This window comes from Monodelphis domestica, chromosome 7, assembly GCF_027887165.1.
Source record: "Monodelphis domestica isolate mMonDom1 chromosome 7, mMonDom1.pri, whole genome shotgun sequence".
NCBI classification, from domain to species: domain Eukaryota; kingdom Metazoa; phylum Chordata; class Mammalia; order Didelphimorphia; family Didelphidae; genus Monodelphis; species Monodelphis domestica.
In genome coordinates, this window is record NC_077233.1 from 3,131,619 (window position 1) to 3,153,254 (window position 21,636).

Below are 21,636 nucleotides of genomic sequence, written 5' to 3' on the forward strand. Positions count from 1 at the left end.
AGGCTTCTGGGTCCTCTGGGAAGGGTCAGCGATCCAGACGCCATGGCTGGGGACTCCTGGCTGGGAGGTGGTCAGCCCGATACGATCCCAGCCTCCTCTTTCGGGCCATGTGTCTCCGCCAATGGCAGAGAGTCTGGCCAATGGAGGACGACAAACCCACGTCTTTGCGTGGGCTTCCCCAGCAGGACAGGGTCCGGGGCTCGGTGGGGGATGCACACGCCCAGGGTGAGGCTCTCTCAGCACAGTCTTCCCGTGGACTGGCCGGCTTGCATTAAAGCCATCATGGCCGACACGGGAGGCAGCGTGTGAAGACTGGACGGTCGAAGGCCAGAAGGTGGATGGCTGAGACTGAAGAGGGCTGGAGTCAGGAAGGCTCAGACCTTGCTGTGCTGCGCCCCTGCCCGGCCGGCTCTCATTCTGGGACGTGCCCTCCTCCGCCCCGCTGGCCACTGAGCCTCGTGATCCGTTATCTAGAAAGCCAAGAGCTGCAGCCTTCTCAGCCCTCCGCCAGCTGACAGAGCCCGCTGAGAGCTGTACTGTGGGGAGCCTTAAACACCCACTTCCAGAGCCATTCTAAGGCGGTGCGCAGGAGGCCAGGGCTTGAGGGTCAGGGGTAGGGCCAGTCCAGCCGGGCTCCCCTTGGAGGGTTAAGGACTGATAATGGGGGCTCTATTTCCTGACTCGAATTAAATTGTTTTACTTGACCATGACGTTGGGGTTGAGATGGCCAAAACACCAGCAGCCCATCCAGAAGGAGGAGTGACTGATGGGTCATCCAAGATGGCGGTCAGGAGGAAGCGGGGTGCTGGGTGATGATGGATGGCTTGTCTGAAGAATGGAGGGCACCCCCAGGGACCCACTCCTTTGGGAGTCATCCAAGATGGCGGTCAGGAGGAAGCGGGGTGCTGGGTGATGATGGATGGCTCGTCTGAAGAATGGAGGGCACCCATCCCAGAAGGGCACCCCCAGGGACCCGCTCCTTTAGGCTCTTCCTTGGCACCTCTCATTGAATCACATGGTTCCACCGTCCCTTCTCGGCAGAGGCATGTTTCCAGCCCCCAATCCTTTCTGGCCTAAATCCATCTCTTGTAGATGCGTGAATTTCTTTTGCATTATTTCCAACTTTTCCTCCCAGAAGGCTTCCATCTTTTTGGTCATTTCTGATTCAAATTCTTCATAGGTTTGTGGAGAGTTTCCATTTCCTTTGGAAGGTTTTGGAGCATTTTCTTTTATATTATCTTCTATCTGCTCTGTATTTTGTATTTTGGCTCCATAGAATGTGTCCAAAGTCGCCCCTTTCTTCTTATTTTTCTTGGTATTTTGGGGCTTCTGTGCTTCTGTGGAGTTTTCCATCTCTGAATGTGGAGGATTAGCTTTCCTTATCTCTGTCTGGTGTTCAGAGGCTTTAGTCCTGGGCAGATGGTTCTATGACTTTCCCTGGGTTAAACTGAATATGCCTCACTGGAACTGGAATGGAAGGGTCGGACCACGTTGCTTTCAGGAAGTTGCCTTCAGAATCGCTGGCCGTGAGGCTGTTTCGTCGGCCTGCGGGGGGATGGGCTGCAGCTAGCCCAAGCTCCGAGGGCGAGGACTTTCACTGAGACTTGGATAGCAGGATCCAGCCCGTGAGGCTGTCTTGCCCGCCCTGAGGGTTGCTGTTGTTTCGACCAGCTCTCTGCAGCGGAAGCCCCAGGCAGTAACTTTCACCGGGACTGTAGAAGGCCCTGAGGGTTCTGCTCTCTGAGCTGCGGCTTCCGGGAGCCTTGGACTCTGCGCTCCTACCCCTGAGGTCCGAGGGATCTCGGGTTCTGGCTTTTGAGGGGAGCCGTACCTTTTGAACCGGGTCCAGGTCCAGGAGGAGGGTTCCCAGGGTCTGTGCTGTTGATCGTTTTGAATTTCGGCGCCTTAGGAGCTTATAGTTTGAGATCGGTCGGGAAGGTTTTTCCGGAGATCTGAACTTGAGCTTTCTCTAAGCCGCCATCTTAACCGGAAGCATCACTTGTTAAATCCATCTCTTAAAAAACGAGCCAGTGATGCCTCTTCTCTTCCGTCTTCTCTTTGCTAAAAGGGTGGCTGCCGGGTGACTCTGGGAGCTGCTTTAGCGTGGTCAGGAAGGGGCCCGTCTTCCCGGTGGTTCTGGGTATTTGTGTTTCCTCCGCAGCGGCTTGTTCTTGGGCTTCCTGCCTCTTGGAGAAGAGGAATCTGGCCCAGTTCCTTTGAGCTGTTGGATTCGGGGCTTCTGTAAGAACCACGTGACGCTGGGTCCGTTCTCCCCAATCCCCGGCTCTTTGGTGTTGGACAGAAGCTTTTCCTTTTCCGCCTAACTGGATTCATGTACCATTCGACTCACAATTTGCTCCAAGTCAGGGCTGGTTACGAATTTGTCCTCCTTCCACAGCTGGGAAAGTTGCAGCAAACTCTCCATCATCCTTTGGTACTTTTGACATTTTCCACTATTGACCTGTTGGAGCTCTAGTGTGGGGTACACTGGGCTGGATGGGGCTGGCACCTTCCCAATTTTTTAGATCTGTGGGAACAGCTGGGTGGTCCAGTGGGTAGCGAGCCAGGCCTGGAGGTGGGAGGTCCTGAGTTCCAGTCTGGTCTCAGACACTTCCTAGCTGGGTGACCCTGGGCAAGTCATTTCACCCCCATTGCCGAGCCCTTACAGCTCTTCTGCCCTGGAAGTTACACTCATTCTAAGGCAGAAGGGGAGGGTTTAAGAAACCAAACAGAAACCAAGCTGCTCTTCAGCCTTGGCTGAATAATGAATTCTTTCCCTAGTGGGGTCGGCCTGGGAATGTGGGAGCAGTTTGCATTTGGAGCCTCTCAGCTGCCTTCCTGTTTTAGGGTTTCCCGAACAGGTTGAATTCTCTCTTAGGCCACCAAGGGTTTAAGTTTGCTCTGTGGCCGGCCCTGGGTGATTGGCATATTAAAAGCCCCGCCAGGACGCCCTTACCTGGGGAAGATGGATTTGCACATCAAAGGCCCTCTGGAGGAACTATTGGCCCAGTAGGGGGATTTTCCTTCCTCCAGTGAGTCTGTGTGAGTAGAATGTGACAGGCAGGTCTGGGGGGCAGCCAGTGGCTCTGTCAGGCTCCTCGCTGTCCCCTGCGCTCAGCCATCTGGGGACCTTTGGGCTCCCTTGCCTGAACTTTATTCTGCTTTCACACTATGGAGCAGCCGGCAGTTCTCTAGGCTTTGGGCGCTGTCCTTGGTCCTTACCTTCCTAGTACCGCCAGGAGCCTCCTCCTTCCTGGGAGTCTTCTTGGGTCTTACTTGGCTGTCCCCGGTGGCCCGGGGCTCTGCCTTTTTGCCTTCTGGCAGGAGCTTTCCATTTCTCTGTGATTCCCTATTGCTGTTTGCACCTCTCTGCGCCTTTGCTGTCCTTTCGGCTGAGGCAGGCGGTTGTCTTGTGTCTTCCCAGCATCCACTTCCCCCTTTTCTTTCCCGGATAGGAAGGATGCTTGTCTTTCAGACCCCACAGGCAAGTCCTCCAGGCTCCTGTTTCCTTCCCCCCCTTCGGAGGAGGTTAATCTCTTTTGTGGACTCTGGCTTTTCTCCCCAGACTCCCCTCACTCTTTCACTCGGGATTTCGAGCTGTCTCCTCGCGAAGGGCACGGGGGATCTGGCCTGTCCTGAGGCCTCCCACTCCTTCATTTTGTGGGGAGCCCTCCCCCCTTCACCCCTTACATGGCGATTGCAAAAGGCTCTAACTGGTTGAGGTCAGAAAGTATTTTGTTGTTCACTTTATGCCTGCAAGACATAGCACAGCATCGGGCACAAAACGGGTGGTTAGTTCAATTTAAGTCAGTCAATAAACATTTATGAAGGACCTACTGTGTGCCAGACACTGTGCGAAGCAAAAAACACAAAAGACAGTCCCTGCTCTGAGGGAGCCCAGAGTCTAAAGGAGAAGACAGAAAGCACATCCTGCAAGTTTGTCCAAACCAGTTATATGCCCTTTAAGTAGGATACAATGACAACAGAATTAAGCTAGGGGTAGTGTGGAGGCAGCTAGGTGGCTCAGTGGGTAGAGAGCCAGGCTGGAAGACAGGCGATCCTGGATTATCTAGCCCTTACTGCTCTTCTACCTTGGAACTAATACTGAAGATTGAATCTAAGATGGAAGGTAGGGGTTTAAAAAAAGAGAAGCTGGGAAAGGCTTCCCATAGATACTGAGGTTTCCCCTGGAACTTGGAGGAGACCAGGAAAGCCGGTAGGCAGAGATGAGGAAGGAGGACCTTCTAGGCAAGAGGGACAGAAAGAGAAAATTTCCAGAGAAGAGACACGGAGGTCAAAGCCTGTGTGAGGGAAGAAGGTGAGAAGGGCCACATCCTGGAGAGCCTCAATGGCAAGCAGAGGATTTTGTACTTGGTCCTGGCTTAATGCCAGGGGCTCCATGGTCATACCTGTGCCTTAGGAAAATCTCTTTGGAGCCTAAAGAGAGGATGAATTGGATCAGGAGAGGCCTGGGAATGGCAGACCTCCCCCAGCCTCCAGCAGTTTATGGCGCCAGTCCAGGTGTGAGGGGATGAGGGCCTGTACCAGGATGGGGGCCGAGGCACAGGAGAGATGCTGTGAAGCTGAAATCAACAGGCCTTGGCAAAAGCTTGGCGATGGGAGGAGGCCAAGCTGGCTCCAGGGTTCTGAGCCTGAGGGATCAGGAAGATGCTGCTGCAGCAGAGGAGGGTGTAGGTGGAGAGATGGATTCCGTTTTGGATACATGAAGGTCCAGCTGTCTGAGAGGCAGCTGGACCTGAGAGCTGGAGCTGAGCAGAGATTGTGGCAGCATCCATAGATCTGAGAATAATCCACATGAGGATGACAATTAAATCCAGGAGAGCTGATGAGATCACCAAATGAGGTCATTTAGAGAGGAGAGAAGAAGGGCCAGGGCAGAACCCTGGGCAACACTTAGAGTTCCAGGGGGTGATTTGGAGGAGGGTCCAGCAAAGGAGACTGAGAAGGAGCTGGGAGAGGTAGGAGGAGAAATAGGATAGAGCGACATCCTAGAAAACCAGGAAGTATCATGGACAAGAGAGTGATGAATAGTGACAGACAGCTGCAGAGAGGTCAAGGAGAATACAGCCTGAGAAATGCCATTTGATTGACAATGAAGATGCAGGAGGAGAGTGGAGAGGGAAGGATAAAACAAGGGGGTTTGAGGATGGGAGAGACACAAGCATGTTTGAAGAGAGTGGGGAATGAGTGGGTGGAGAGGAATACTGAAAACAAATGAGAGTAGGGATGACAAAAGTGGGTGATCTGCTGGAGGAGATGGGATGGGATAGGGTATTCGAACAGGTAGAGGGTTTGGCTTTGGCAAGGAGTGAGGCCACTTTATCATGTGAAATGTGGTAAAGGAGGAGGAAGAGGCAGAAGCACCTGAGTAATATGAGACAAGGAAGAGGGAGCTCACAGAGAATGGCTTCATTTTCCTCTGTAAAATGTGAGACAGGGGGGAGAAGGGGAGCCATGGGAGGTTGGAGGAGGGATGAGAAGATTTAGAAGAGCTACTGTGGAGAGTGAGAGAATGAACTGATATGGGATGAAAGGTAGGCTTGCCAGGCAGCAGTGAGAGCCAAGTGGAGGTGGTGCCACATAAATTGTAGTGGACCCAGTAAGAGCAGCGCATGGTTTTCTCCACTTTCTCAGCAGTGCTTGTGTCGGTGCAAAGGCAGTGAATGTTGGGAGTGCTCCAAAGCTGAGGCTTAGCTGGGAATAATCCATGAGAGTCAAGAGAGGAGGATAGTGTAGAATTGAATTGGTTGACCAAGAGGTCAAGATGTCAAGATGATCAAGAGGAGAGAGTGGTTTGTAAGAGGAGATGGCCTGGCAAAGAACTGAAGGTTCGGGGGATTGGAGGTCGTGGTAAGGCTGGAGATTGGAATGATGCAAGAGAAAGCAGAGGGAGAAGTGAAAAGGATGGAGGACTCTAGAAATCTTAAAGAAGGGCGCAGCGCGTTTGTGGGTGATAGGAAGATCCAAGATATGCTCATGGGAGGTGAGTAGTTGAGGAACTGAGAGATTAGGGAGTTTGAGAAGGAATCAGTTTGCCTGATGAAGTCCCCGAGTATGAGAGCAGAAACATTGTAAGCCAGCTATAAAACTCATGGAGCAAGAGGGGAGTGGCTTGGGGGACTGTAGACAAGTGGAGCCAGAATTTTTACTGGATGGTAGATATGAAAAGCATGAACTTCGAAGGAAGAGGTTAGAGAGTGATGGAGGAAGTGATGGAAGTAGTGGTGGGGAGCGAGCAGTATTTCAGCTTCCCTGCCATAGTGAGCTGAGGAGAAGGGAGTGATGATGCAGCCAGTACTGGAGAGGGAGCCGGATTTTAGTAAGAGCCAGGACACGGAAGGAGGGGGAGCGGGCAAGATTTAAGATGAAAGGAAATTTGTTGCTTATAGAACAGGCATTCTGGAGGGTACAGTTGAAGGTCTGGGTGGAGTCAGGATGAACGTTTGAGGTGGGAAGGTTGAGAGGGACGGGGATGAGGAACTGGGAGATAAGGAGTGTGCAGTGGGGTTTGGACGATGGTCTCCAGGAGTTCAGATCCTCTGGGATGTGGAAGGCAAGAGAATGTCCATCACTACTTAGAGGGTGCCCCTCCTCTACCCTCCGAGACACATGCAGCAGGAGATGGAGACCCGAAGCTAAAGGAATGCTTGTTTTTTCTTGCCCCGGATGTTCTTCACAGTAGGAGGTAGGAAATGCCTTGTGTGGAGTGGGGACAGATGGAAGTGGTTGTTTGGGGGGAAATGCACAGCCTGGCCCTTAGCGACCTTTCCTCCGAGGACATGTCAGGCTGGGCAGGGGATGGAGGCTTGGGTGCTAACACACCTGCGATCTGTGACTTGCCTCTCATTTTCAGATGTAGGCATTAGCAAAACATGCTGTGAATCTCCAAGCAGTTTCTGAAAGTCTTGCTGAAAAGAACGGACAAGAGACCAGCAAGCCAAAAGAATGAGGATCCTGTGTAAGATGAGTATAATAATATTCACCATCGTTGTCTTTTGTTATTCTTGTGAGGAGTTTGGTAGGCTAGGCACTTTGATTCTAAAACTCTGCTAGAGTCTGTCTTTCTGTCTCTTTCTGTCTTTCTGTGTCTCTCTTGTCTGTCTCTCTGTATTTCTCTCTGTGTGTGTCTCTCTCCTGTTTCTGTCTGTCTCTGTCCCTCACTTTCTCTCTCCCTCTCTCTCTCTCTTTCCCCTTCTCTCTCCCTCTCCCTTTCCCTCTTCTCTCTCTCTCTCTCTCTCTCTCTCTCTCTCTCTCTCTCTCTCTCTCTCTCTCTCTCTCTCTCTCTCTCTCTCTCTCTCTCTCTGTCTCTCTGTCTCCCTCTCCCTCTTTCCCTCTCCCTCCTTCCCTCCCTCCCTCTCCCTCCTTCCCTCCCTCCCTCTCTCTCTCTCTTTCTCATCTGTCTGTCTCTCTGCCTCTCCCTATCTCTGTCTCTCAGAATAGACAACCAAGGGCAACTGAAGTGACCCCAGAAGTGAACGACTGCTCAGTGCCGTCACGTGCCACTGTCTTGTTTTGTCCATTTTCTCCTATTCCAAATCTTGCTTTATCCCTTGTAATCTCTCTCCTTTCTGTCTATTATTTGCCTCATTTTCTATTTTTTCCTTCTTTGCTATGAGGACGGTCAAGGCTTTGCCCCAACAGTGACTCTCAAGGCTAAGTGGGCTCCAGAGTCGAGTCGGCTGACAGTTTGACAAGCTCACTCATGCTTTGGGCTATTTCGGGGCCATCAAGGGCTGGAGCCACCATCTGACGTTCCTTTTCCAGACTAAGCGCGTGATTTCCTGATGTCTTGTCAAGTCAGAGCTGAAGGTCTAGCCAGAGCTGAGAAAGGAGATTTCCCTGCCTGGGGGCTGTGATAGGGCAACAGAGCTCGCCCTTCAGTGGACTGATTTGTATTCCTAGAGGCTTGGCGATTGAGGAGCAGACTCCTGGTCAGTCCCAGACTCCTCTGGAAGAGCGAGGTTGAGCAAATGGGCACGATGGCTGATGGGCATCCAGGGCCATCCAGCAGAGCTGGGAAGCCTCCTTGTCCCCATCTGTTTTATACTCTTAGCTCGGATCTGTTTTTCTTCATGAATTTCCTTCCCCTTAGTTTTTCCTGTAGAGCCAGGAGCCGGGAGCCACCAAGATTCCAGTGTAAACAGAAGTTTCTCTTCATGGCTGACTGCTATTTCTAGAGCACTTAAAGTTGGCAAAGAATTTTATACCCACCATGCCATTTGAGCCTCATGCTACAACAACCCTAAGAAGCAGGAACTGCTAGTTTCATTCTCTTCATTTACTAGATAAAGAAACTGAGGCTCAAAGAATCAACATGGAAAGAGAGATGAAATGGGAATAAGATGACCTGGGTTTAAATCTTGGCTCTGCGTCATACTATATGTATGACCTTGGGCCAGTCACTAACCATCCCTAGGCCTTGGGTTCCTACCTATAAAAAGAGGAGGTGGGCCTCCTTTATGTTCTCTTCCAGCTTTAGGTCTAGGATCTTTGAAGGTGAATGGCCTGAATGTGTTTTATCTAACCCTGGAATAATCTGGGTTTTTGTGACTAGGCCCTCGATCTCAGAGTTTCTATTCATCAGTCGACTGACTCATTGTACCCTTGTTGTCTGTCATGGAAGGAGCCCAGAATCAGGTCTTGTGTGCCGCACTCCTTCCCCCCGTTATTCACACACTCTTGTTAGGATCCAAGATCATCCAGACTTACAGCGCTTGGATGCTTGCTCTCTACAGCTCAGGCATGGAAAATGGCCGTATAGGGCTTGGTGCCAGGTGGATGGAGGGCACCACACCTCTGTGGTCATATGAGCCCAAGAACACGTTTGTCCTGGCAGCGGAAATGTGAGGGTGACTCCAGGCTGAGGAGGAGAACTCTGGCCACATGGAAAGCCCTCCCAAATGGACCTGGATCTTAACTGGGACCAAAATGGTGGACATTCAGTCTTGTCTTGGTGTCCACACTTTCCCTAGATGCTGTGTGACAGAACCATCTACTTAAAACCTAGTGCTGGAGAAGACTTCACAGTTAGTCTAGACCAACCCTGAAGCTTGGACTAGAGAGCAGCAGCACCCTGTTCCAGAAAGGCCCTTTGTAAGCTGGAGGACATCCAGAGGGGCAACCAAGATGAGAGAGTCCTTGAGACCCTGCCCTATGAAAGCCTGCTGCTCAGTCCGTCCATCCCTTAGGCTTGGATCCCTCTACCCAAAGGATAATAGATTCTGAGCTAGCAGAGGACAACTTGTCCAACCTTTTCATTTTACAGATGAAGAAACAGAGACATAGGAAAGTGAAACAACTTCCTTAGCTCTCCAGGCAGGAAGTTGTCTAGCCGGGATTCGAATCCAGGTTCTCGGACCCTAAATCCAGTCCTCTCTCCATGACACCACACTCCTGCTGGTTCCTGGGAGCAAACACTGCTTGAGTTGCAGCTCCTTAGCAACCGTGCGGTGATTCCTCAGCCTGTGGTTGCACTTTAGACAATCTATTTCCCATTTGGTCTACTTGGGTATTTTCTGGTTTGTTGATATTCTTCTATTTTGATGGCGGTTTCAAATGGGTTAACATGATCGAATCTCTTGTTTAGATCTTCCTTTCTCATTTGTAATCTCGGTCATTTGCATTTTCTTTCTTCTTTTCCTTAGATTGTTTCCTAAATACATACTGATTTTCTTGGTCTTGTCTTGGTTTTGGATGTCAATTCAAGGGTCTTTATTTTCCATCCTACTCATTTTTGTGCTAATATTGATCGGTTCTCCTTGTTCTCTTCTTGTATCACTTGGTCCATTTTCTGATCTCCAAATGCAGACTCCTTCACCGAGCTGCTCCTTTTCTTTCTGATAAATACAGGCAAGCAGGGCTGTCTGCTTGCCTTGCCTCAGTCCTGCTTTGGCTGAATCTGAGGGCTTTTGTGCAGCTGTCTGTGCTCGGTCTCCTACTGCCTTTGGATTATCTTCGCTTTGGCCCCTTCTAGTTCTATGGTGTTACGGCCTCGGAAAGGGCTGTTCCCAGGTCTACTTTTCTGCGTCGAATGAGGAGCTTCCTATGCCCTAGAACATGCTATGTTTTGTGATTGTTTCATGTGCATTCTGTGTCTGTAATAAGGTATGTATTAGAAGGGCAAATTGGCGCAGGAGACAGAGAGCCAGCTGGCCCTGAAGCCAGGAAGACCTCGTTCGGCTCTCATTTCTCCCATAGACTGACTGGGGGACATGCGAGTCACTTCCTCTTTTGGTGCTCTCTCTGGGGAGTTCTCAAGACTGTATGATCTCCCTCACTTGGGGGTTCTCTACAGCAATGAAATCACAGACCCGGTCAATGAGCCCAGTCAAAGAACCTGGCATTTATCCTGACGCAGAACCAGACGCCCATTGCAGCCCGTCACAGCTCTGCTCTTGATGAACGACCATGAATGACCTACTTCTTCCCAGAAAGACAGTGATCCAAGACGATCTTGAAGCTTCCTGCTGAAAGTGAGCATTGACGCTCTTTCCATATTACAGGGTGGCCATAATTGGGCGAAACCCTCTCCCTATGATGTGCATCAATGTGTCTGTGTGTCCAGTTTACCCCCATATATGGTTGTAAAATGTCAGCATGGGGATATTCCCTAGTTTTCCATTCATTTCTCAATTCCATTGCTTGAGCACTGTGGAGAACTATTTCTAGTCAGCTTCCCAACAGGCCAGTTTAGCTTTTGAAGTCATTTGTTCAGAAGAGGAGCAGAGTTCCTTGTCTTACCTCCTAGGAGCCCTTTGATGACCAGCTGCAGATCCTGAGAAGTTTTCATTTTCTCCCCTCATTTTCTATAGATTCCCTTTTTTCAGAAGAGGAGATTTTCCTTTATAAATGTGGCCACAGAGAGATTCTGAAATGGTAGTGCTTAGTAACACTGGGGGGCTTCTTGAGGGCAGGACATCATATTTCCCTTTATTCACTCATTCATTCATTCATTTGTTTGTTTATTCATTCATGTATTTGTTCATTTGTTGCTTTGTTTGTTTATTTATTTTTAAACTTTTACCTTCCATCATGGAATCAATACTGTGTATTGGTTCTAAGGCAAAAGAGTAGTCAGGGCTGGGCAATGGGGGTTAAGTGACTTGCCCAGGGTCACATAGCTGGGAAGTGTCTGAGGCTAGATTTGAACCTAGGACCTCCCATCTCTAGGCCTGGCTCTCAATCCGCTGAGCTACCCCACTGAGCTACCCAACTGCCCCCTCATTTCCCTTTTTTCGAATCCCTAGCACTTGGCACAATGCCTGGCACCTAGTAGGTGCTCAACCAATGTCGACTACTCTTGACTCTATGTGCTCTCCTATCCAGTGACACTGGTTTCTTGCTATTATTCCCCACTCTATGCCCAGGACAAAGCATCTTTGACTGGGCATTTTCCCCTGGAACAATCTCTCTTATCGTGTCCCCTCTCCTGGCTTCCTTAAAGTCCCTCAGGTCAAATCTCCCCTTCTGCAAGATGGGTTTCCCCTCGTCCTCCCTACTGGCAGCACTTCTCAGCCAAGGTTACCTCTCTGGACTTCGCACGGGCACAGCTGTCTGCATGATGCTGCTTGCGATGGAACAGGAGCTCCTTGAGGGCAAGGATTGGCTTTTTTTTTGGCTTAGCTTTTGGTTTTATCTCAGTTCTTGGCACCATATCTGGCACATCATACATGTTGACTTGACTTACTCATTAAACCCCGACAGTTCCCTGATACTTCTAAAAGGACATGGAACCTTTTTTAGCCCTCACCTTCTGTGTTAGTATCAATTCTAGGGCAGAAGAGTGGCAAGGGCTGGGCAGTCGGGGTTAAGTAACTTGCTCAGGGTCACCCAGATTTGAGCCCAGGATCTCTTGACTCTTGACTCCAGGCCAGCTGCCCCCAAACACAACCTTCTCTGATAGCCATTGGACGTTCTTCACCCCCTGGCTTTACGCCTCTCCTGAACTCCATGGCCTTCTTGTTGCTCCTTGCCCATGACCATACTGCATTCCCATCTCCATGCCTGAATGGGCTCTCCCCTCCCCCTGCCTCTCAGAATTTCAGGTCTCCTTGAAGACTGTGCTTAAATTCCATTTTCTGCAGGAGATTTTCCCAAGTCCCCTCAGGGGCTACTGCGTCTCCTCTGAGATGACTTTCTGCCTACTCCAACTAGGTTATGTCCGAGCCTATTTATGCACATGCTATCTCCTCCATTTGAAGTGAAGCTCCTTGAGGGCAGGACCTGGCCTGCTTTTTGGTTTTGTTTTGTATTCCCAGCCCTTGGCACAGTGCTTAGCACAGAGCAAGCCCCTAATATATGTTTATGGCTGCTGGATGAATCTCTTAAATGGGCTTGACCTATCTCCTCACCGAGTGTCTGAGTGACCATTGGTCATGTATTGTTGGGGGTGCTTTGTTCAGGTCACGTGTGGCCCTCAAGTGCTCTGGTGGTAAATGGTTGCGTGTCTGCCTGGACACAAGTGAATTCTTGATTGTCCCCTGTCCTGGTTGGATTGGTCACGTAGCTAATCCAGAGAGACCCAAATCCCTAATTGTTCTATTTGAACTCAGTGTGCCTAGTTGTTCTAGTGGGGAATGGATTATCATTCCTTGTTATGTAATTAATTTCCATTTTGGAGTCCCAAGTCACTGATATTCATGAAGGGTGTCTACACACATCACTGGGCAGTAGAGACAAGTTGGTCTGGCATCAACAATATGGTATGGATGTAGTAGCAGGGGATCAGGAACCAAAGCTTGATAAGTCTCAGAGAGGGAGGGAACAGATAAAGAGAAGCACCACTTCCTCTCCTAGTCAGAGATGCCCCAGAGAAAGTTAAATTGGATCAATGCCCAGAGCTGAAAGGTCTCCAGTTTCTCTTTCCTTCCCTGGATGAATATTATCTTGATCCCCTTAGTACATTTTGAAGAATGAGATGTTTGATTCTTCTGTAATTTATAAGATCTCATTTATTGTTTGGAGATTCAGGATTGGTAGGTTTGGGGAAGAGGGAAAAAAGGAAATCTCTATTTCTATTTTCAACCTAAATTCCCTTCAGGGATTGAGGGCTCAGATCTGGGGACCTGGGTCCCTGAGGACCATTGTGTGGAGTCAGGCTGGTGTAATTTCCTAATATAGAGATACAGCCTTTGAAGGTATCAGTGGAAAATCTTCTGGGTGGATAGTCTCTTGTCTTCCCCAAAGGGAAAAATCTCTATCTGCCACTTTTGAGGAAAGATGGCTAATGTGAGTTCTTCAGATCAGTGAGGGATTATAGTAGGTTAAGCTCAGTGACATGGTTTTCTCCCTTTCAGTTCAGAAGGGATAAAAACCACTTTTCAACTATACATCTGCTTTTCTTGGCTGGAGGTTCCAGTCCCATTCCCCATTGTCAGCCAAAGTTCCAATTTCTTCCTGCATGAGATCTCATAAATCAAGTCCTTGAAGTGTAAACTGTACCTCTCTTGTCCACATCGATACAACAAAGGAGACATACTCCATTCCTCCTGGGCATTCTCCTGGGGGCCTCCTGTCATCCAGATTTCCAGTTCCCCCTTCTCTCTTTGTCCTGCAGGACCTCTGGCATCTTCATCTACACTGGCCACCTTGCACCTGGCTCCACATAAGAGAGACCCCTGGTCATCCAGGGTGAGAAGGGATAATTTTGTTCCTTGTACCCTTTCCTTTTGCTTAATAAATGCTTGCTTGATGGCAGGGGGTCAAAGTGCCTTCTGGCTTTACCCATGTTACATTCCCTTTTGGAATGTAAATTCTTGGAAGCCAGAGATTGGCTCATTCTGTTTTTGTCTTTCTAGCCTCAAGAACTTGTACATAGTAGGAGCTTAATACATGCTCATTACCCCAGTGGATCAGATCCCCATTCTACAGAACAATCAGAGGCCAGCAGTTCTAGCATTGCCCCAAGAATTCCAGGTACTCCTCAGGAAACTGAGTCCAGTGAAAAGTCACTCACCTGGGGAGGACGATAAAGATGGCAGAAGGGCTGCCCAGGTTCCTGTTTACAAAACTGGAAGGCATGGCAGACCACATCGGGATTCATCTTCAAGCTAAGCCTGTAGGGAAATATGGAGCAAAAGAAAGGTCAGGATTGTCTATTGAGCTGCAAAGAATAGAAGCTACTTGAACAGAAGGGTAAGTGGCCAGAATCAATTCGGCTACCCTGAGCACATTTCTACTTGGCCTTTGGATTTATCCAGGAAGGCTTCTGTGCCCAGATGATTATCCGCCATATTGTTTCATTGGTATTTAAAATGAGGGGTGTGTGTGTGTGTGTGTGTGTGTGTGTGTGTGTGTGTGTGTGTGTGTGTGTGTGTGAAGTGCTGAGCTTTGTGTTCAGTGGGCTGGCACTGGGGTCCCTTTCAAAATGATGATGAATTAAGCAAAGATGGGTTAAATGGACTATGGGGTTGTTTCTGGAAAGCCCAAGTTCTGCCACTTTTTGAACTCATACCAAGAGGGCACTCCCAGAATCTGAGGCTTCTAGGCTCTTCTCCTAGGCATTGTTCAAACAGTTTGGTTTGAATTTTGAGGCTTTTTCCTGCTTATGAATTAAATTTAAATATTAATTAATTGAATCAAAATATTCATTAAATATAAGGCTGAGGTTGATTGAGGAAATCAATCAAGTCTTCCATCCCACTTAGAGTAAGTGAGAAGTGGCCTGTTGCCTTAATGATCTGAGAACAAGTCTCACTCATTCAATCAACCCATCCATCATTGGCTTTAGACTAAATCCAAAACGTCCTTGGCTGAGTTTGGAGGGAGGCAGAATAGTGGGACTGATGCTCAAGCTCTGGGCTCAGGCAGCCCCAGCGAGCTTGGTTGTGACCTAAGGGTCAGCTTAAAATAGCGAGTTAACAGAGAATTGGACTTATTCCAAAATTCAGGGTGAGAGGAGCATCCCAGGGAAACCCTAAAGGGGAATCACTTTGAGGAGAAGAGACCTTAGCTTTGTCCTTGGCCTAGGTCTCCTGCCCCCTTCCCCAGACTCCCCTGGTCAAACCTTTTGAGCTTTGGAAGGTCTAGAGGACTTCAGACTTCTCATTTTCCCATCAGTCCCATCAGTGTTCTGGGACCAGCTGACAATAGCATCTGCTGTGGGAGTCATTGCCAGGCAGGACAAAGATTTATGACTCCACAAGGAATCCAGCAAAGAAATGATGTTGTGGTACCTTCTGAGCACCCCCATGGAGGGAAGGAAAAGGATGGCAGCACCCAGTAGCCCTGAGCTACCTCTTTGCCCCACATGATTTCCAAGCATGAGCCCACCTTCTCCTGGACTCCATGGACTGGTGGGAGAATGGGGCATAGACTTTTTGGGGGGAGTCTTATGCTAACTATATTACTCTAGGGACTCCCCCTTTCTGAAAGCTGATTCAGCTTGTCCTTAATCAGTGCCCAGCAAAGAAGCAAAGAGGTTGGGAGGATATAAAGAACCAGGTTGGGGATTGCTGGGGGGCTTCCCCAGAGCCCACATGGAGAATGTTGTTTGGGCCTCCTCCTCTGACAATGCTGTCCATTCCCTCCCCTTCACCTGTTACTCACATGGGCCCAAGCCCACTGAGCTAACCCAGCCACATGGCTAATCTCCAGGGGAGAGTCAGCCCTCTCTCCAGGCTACTAGGGCAAGCTAGCCCAGGAACAGACATCGGAGGGGTTCTTGCTACTCCATCGAGATTGGCCTCTCTCCATGGGAGGGGAAGGCTGGGTTATGCCTGCTGCCCCTCTGTATCCTCTCTGTCCCCTGTGCTCTAGAGAGCCCCCATCTGCCCCTCTTTTCCCATTGACTTCCTAGTTCTCCCATCAAAGCCCAAGTCAGTGCCGCCTCCTCTAGGCACTTTGACCGTCACCAAAGGCAGCAATGACTCTCCCCCTTAGGTATAGCACAGACTTTATTGGGATTTCTTTCATTCATGTTACGAGGCATTGTTCTCCAGAAGGCTGGAAGCTACCTGGGAGCAGATCTTATTTTATTTTATTTTTTAAAACCCTTTCCTTCTGTCTTAGAATCAATACTGTGTATTTGTCCCAAGGCAGAAGAGTGGTCAGGGCTAGGCAATGGGGGTTGTGACTTGCCCAGGGTCACACAGCTAGGAAGGGTCTCAGGACCTCCCATCTCTAGACCTGGCTCCCTATACCCTGAGCCACCCAGCGGCCTCCTAGAGATCTTGTTTTAGCTCAGCTTTCCTGTCCTTACTCAAGAGGAAGTAGGGACTCTGATGATTCTTGAGAAAACCATGACAGGACCAGTTCTATATGTAAGAAAGTCAGGCAATGACCTGGCCCAGTGCTGGGCACATGGGATGCCCAATAAATGATTTGTAATCAATTAAGAAAACAGATTGTGGCAGCTGCCCCTCCTCCTACACCCCAGTAGCAAAGGAGTTGGTCACTTATTGACTGAACTACAAAGGGTCAGTTTGTTGCAGCTTAAAACTTGTTCCCGTCCCATCGACGATGTCAGTAGGTCAGGACCAGCTGGTGGATGTGGCTTCCATGCCAAGGGCTGGTTTCTTTATTGGATGGAGGCCCTCTCTTCCCTTGATGCCTGGTCTCACTGGACCCTGTGGGGCAGGGGCTCAGGTGTCTCTTTGCTCAAGCTCCTCAGGAGATAAGGCAAAACTCGGTCCAGGATGGGCTCCAGGTCACCTAGGTCAGGCCCTCACAAAGTGAGAGGCTTCCACAGTTTCTCTGTCATCCTGGCATTTTCAGAGTCTTCCCATCCCCAGATCGCTGCTGCCCCGACCTTCTCCTGTTGACTCAGTGGAGAACAGAGGTTCAGAGAACACTTGTCGGCAGCATCCCCTGTCACTGTACGGCTGAGCCGCCCATCAGCATGGAGGTAACCACAGGCGGTATTGCAAGCAATGACAATCAGAGCCATGGACTTATAGGCCTGCATGTCCCCCTGAGGCCCCAGCACTGTCCTGGGAGAAGAGCACAAGGCCTCAGCCTTAGGGAGCTCCAGGAAGGACATGGGAGGAGAGGGATGGGCAGCCATGGGTTCAGGTGGATCTCTAGGGCTCAGAAGCTCACAAAGCATTTTCTGGCCATGATCTCATCTTCTTCTCAGTCCTGGCAGGAAGGAACTGCAAGGATTATTAGTTCCATTCTACAGATGGGCCATGTAGATAATAAACATTAGTGCTCCTTTGTGCTCCAAGCTCTGGGAAGCAGTGAGGCGGTGCAGTGGACAACAGAGCACTGGGTCTAGAGTCAGGAAGACCTGAATTCAAATCCAGGCTCAGATTTGTCAGTTTGACACTTCCCTTATGTTTGCCCATGTTTTCTTGACTGTTAAATGGGAATAATTACATGCTACCTTCTAGAGTTGCTGAGGATCGAATGAGATGGTATTTGTAAAGCCAGTGCCTGGAACATAGCAGGCACTAAAAATACCTAATCACTTCTCTCCTTTATCTTAAGCACTTTCTGCCACACTAGGCTTCTTATAAGTCTGGTTCGTGTATGTGGGGGTGGGGGGGGGCAGGGCAGGACAGGAGAACCCTTGAGAAATTGGGAGAGAATTGAAAAGGAGGAAACCAAAGACTTTAGTTCTCCAGGGTGAGATCCTGCTCTGTCTGCCTGGGTCCAAGATGGTACAGATAGTTCTATCCCTAACCGTGATGGGAAATAAGGGCAAAGCACCAGCCCCTGATGGAGGCCTAAGACCTAGGCCAGGATTCCTCCACAGCAGTCCAAAGCATAGCCCTGGAAAAGAAGATGCTAGATAGGAAAGAAGATACTCTAGAACCATCCTATCTGGAGACTCATTGATGAGCAGGCAGCAGCTATCCAGGGTGCTGAATTAGGATGGGTCCTTTCACGCTATGTTTAATCCTTCTGGCCATGAGAACCATAGTCATCCCTGCTTCTTCTGGAGAAAAGAGGGATGATAGAGCTGAAATATACATGGATACTGTCAGAAAAGGACAGAATAGGACCCGGGACAGAGAAAGCCTGCTATATGCCATGTATCAGTTTCCCAGGATACTTCCCATTACACTAGGGCTAGAAGAAGCACTTGACTGTCAGGCAGAGGCATTTCCAATGGTGTATTTAAAGGAATCAGTCAAAGGGAAGAGAGCTGGTATGCTCTTGGCTAGAGCTGCTCTCTCTTTGATGAAGGGAAACTGAAGAGGTGAGAGTCCTCCTCACAAACTGGTAGGGGTGCAAGGAAGATAACCATTAGAAAAGAGTAGCCTAGAGTCTTAAATATCTGACAATGTCAGGAATATCCAAGCCCAAGGAGTAGAGCCAAGATGGTGGAGCACCTCCCCACCCCCAGGAGAGCAGAGCCTAACTTTAACACAAAATCTAAAGTCAAGAAATAGGCCAAGAAAATGAGTAAACAATAAAAAATGAACTTGACTACAGAAAGTTACTATGATGGCAGGGAAGACCAAGAAATTATCTCAGAAGAAAATGACAATGCAGAAATAGCTACAACCAAAGTCTCAAAATAAAAATGCTAAATGGACCCAAGCCCAACAAGAATTCCCAGAAAAGTCAAAGAGATAAAAGTAGCAGAGGAAAATTTGGGAAAAGAAATGAGAGTGATGCAAGACAATTATAAAAACATGATTAATACTTTGGCAAAAGAGGCACAAAAATACAAAAGAAAGTAATAGCTTCAGAAATGATCTAATGGTAAAAGATGCATAAACATTTACAAAAGAATTCTTTAAAAAGTAGAAGAGGCCCAATGGAAAAGGAAGTATGAAAATTCACTGAAGATAACACGACTAACATGGACATATATTTTATATGATTTCATATGTATAATTGATATCATTTTACTTGCTTTCTTTGGGGTTGGGGGGAGGAAGAGAATTGACTAAAAAAAATTTTTTTAAACCCTCACCTTCCATCTTGGAGTCAATACTGTGTACTGGCTCCAAGGCAGAAGAGTGGTAAGGGCTAGGCAATGGGGGTCAAGTGACTTGCCCAGGGTCACACAGCTGGGAAGTGTCTGAGGCCAGATTTGAACCTAGGACCTCCTGTCTCTAGGCCTGGCTCTCAATCCACTGAGCCACCCAGCTGCCCCCAACCAGAAATGGGTGTTTTTATTTGTTTGTTTTTAAATCCCTACCTTCCATCTTTATTTTAACCCTTACTTTCCATCTTGGAATCAATACTGTGTATTGGTTCCAAGGCAGAAAAGTGGTAAGGGCTAGGCAATAGGAGTTAAATGACTTGCCCAGGGTCACACAGCTGTGAAGTGTCTGAGGCCAGATTTGAACCCAGGACCTCCCAAATCTAGGACTGGCTCTCTCTCCACTGTCAAAATTTTAAAAAGAAATGAATGTTAAAAATAAATAATACATTTTAATAAGAAAAAAGAGAATTTATTAGGTTTGTAGCACCTCAATTTGAGAATACTAGCTATAATTTACATACCTGGTAATAATAAAATTACTTTGAAATATTTTATAATTATAATTCTTATTAAAAAATCTAAGCCCAACATGTCCTGCTGGCTTTAGATAAGAAGATACAGTGGTCCCAAATAGACCATGAACAACATAATGGAGTGATCAGTAGACATGGCCATCATGTGTCAATAGAGCAGAAAGCCAAACTCTACATCAAAAGGCAGATGACCAGTGTTCAGTTAAAATGAAACCACTTAATTTCTCTTTGCTGAATGTTTCTCAGTGCCGCTGTGGAGCTAACTGGATGAAACAGCAATCTAGGATATCCTAGAACCATGAAGAGATAAATTTTTAGTGGTGATATGTAGATAAATATAGAATTAAAAAGCAAAAGTGTGAAGATGGAATTGACTCTCCCTTTGCCTACTTTTAAATTTAGTCAACCAAAAGCAAAGACACCCCTAACACTAAGTAGGGGAGGTTCACAAACCACTCACTAAAGTGAGATACACCTTCAGAAGTGATTGACTGCCCCCTGGGCAGTGTTAAGCAAATATAAAGACCACAATTGGTCCCTGTAAAGTGAAGGAAGGGACAGGAAGTGACATTAAAAGGGACTATAAAAATGATGAACTTCCTGTCCAAGAGGTCTTTATCCTGAATCTTCAGCTTGAAGGACCTGGGGCTGGTGACTTGAACTACTTCTGCTAAGACTGCTCTTGGATATTCCACTTTGGACTGGGATTGCGGTTTGGAGCTATGACTTGGGTGAGTGAAAAAAGCTGACCCTCCTTTCTTGGCTTCTGGAGAGATTAGCACTGGAGTGGCCTCCCTTTTGGAGGAGGCTGCATGGGTAAAACTTTTGTTTAATTCATCACTGGGCCCTCCAGTTAATGAGCCCTGCCAGAGTGGAGCCAGGTACCAGAGCAAATATTTATTGTGTTAGGTTAGATATCTTTTCTACTCTCCTTTTATATTTATCTACTTTCACTCTTTCCCTCTTTTTGTAAATAAAGCTGCTAAAAAGTAATTTTGACTTGATCTGTATTAATTTTTAAAATCAGGGACCACATTCTCTTGTATTTAGTCCAACTATAAATTTAAACCCTACAAAAGGAAAGCTCCATGGGCTTCCCAGCTGAAAGGGGCATTGAGATCCAGAAAGGAAAGGAATGATAATGAAATTTTGTTTTTGGAGACTATTAGAGAAGAATACTGCCCCTCCAAGCCATTTCTCTCTCTCTGTAGGAGTCCCAGATTCACATAGTCTTAAATATTAACTCTATGCAAATTTACATCTTTATTATAATATCCAATTCAACTGGGAAGCCAGACCATCTGCAGATGGGAATGACCTTGACTGTCTAAGTGAATCATAGCCAAAGGTCTAGAGGCAGACAGAAGAAAAACAAGAGAACAATAAAGTGAATCAAAGCATTAGAAGAAAATGTGTAACAGGGACCAGGGAAAGAAGAATAGATAATAATTAAGAAGATTTGTGTGAAGATTCAGAAATATAAATGAGTAACCCCATCTAGAGATAGGTTCTAGAGAGTTTGTGAAAATAAATCATGCATGAAAATAAATCACTTGAAAACAAAAGAAAACTGGAGGAACACATCTCACTGATGTAAGAAGAGAGAGTAGACCAGGAAGCACAGAATCTGAAAGAATAGACAGAACTTGGAGCAGTCCAACATGCTGTGACTCCATCAGAGGCAACAAAATTGCAGAAAGGATAAGAGACCAGCCTGAGCTACCCTACATAGGTATAAAAGGCAGAGAAGGCAGGAAACTCCACACTTCCATGTGGCAACAGGGCCCTGAGGCCACAAAGGAGCAGAAAAGGGGGACAACTGAACTGTGGGAAACTCCATGCTTCCAAGTGGCAATGAAGAGTCTGAGGCAAAAGAATCCAGAGCAGAGGACCAGCACAGCCTGTGAAACAACAGGGTAACAGCTATCATGGGGGTACTGAATATAGCTGGACAAAATAGCTGAAAATTTCCCCAGAGCCAGTTAGAGGGATGACCTCCTTGACAGGCACACCATGAGAAACAAAAGTAGCTGGGCCCACACCAAGTATCAGAAAAGAGTACCCTGCAAACTTTGAGAAGTGCACTCTCTACATGAGGAACAGAAAAGTCTTCAGGAGATGGATTAGGTAATGGGGAAAAAAGCTAGAAAAATGAGCAACCCCCACCCCAACAAAAAAACAAAACCCACTAACCTTAGAAAG

General features: G+C 47.9%; 1 protein-coding gene across 2 annotated transcripts in view; it reads right to left on the reverse strand.

Moving 5' to 3' along the window:
- The window catches only part of LOC103104789 (acyloxyacyl hydrolase-like), a 59,143-nt gene that overhangs the window by 15,714 nt on the left and 21,793 nt on the right, over positions 1–21,636 (reverse strand). For both annotated transcript variants that reach the window (XM_056804104.1, XM_056804103.1), the window contains exon 5: positions 13,976–14,075. In XM_056804104.1, coding sequence (XP_056660082.1) covers positions 13,976–14,075 — 100 coding nt within the window. The remainder of the gene's footprint in view (positions 1–13,975; positions 14,076–21,636) is intronic.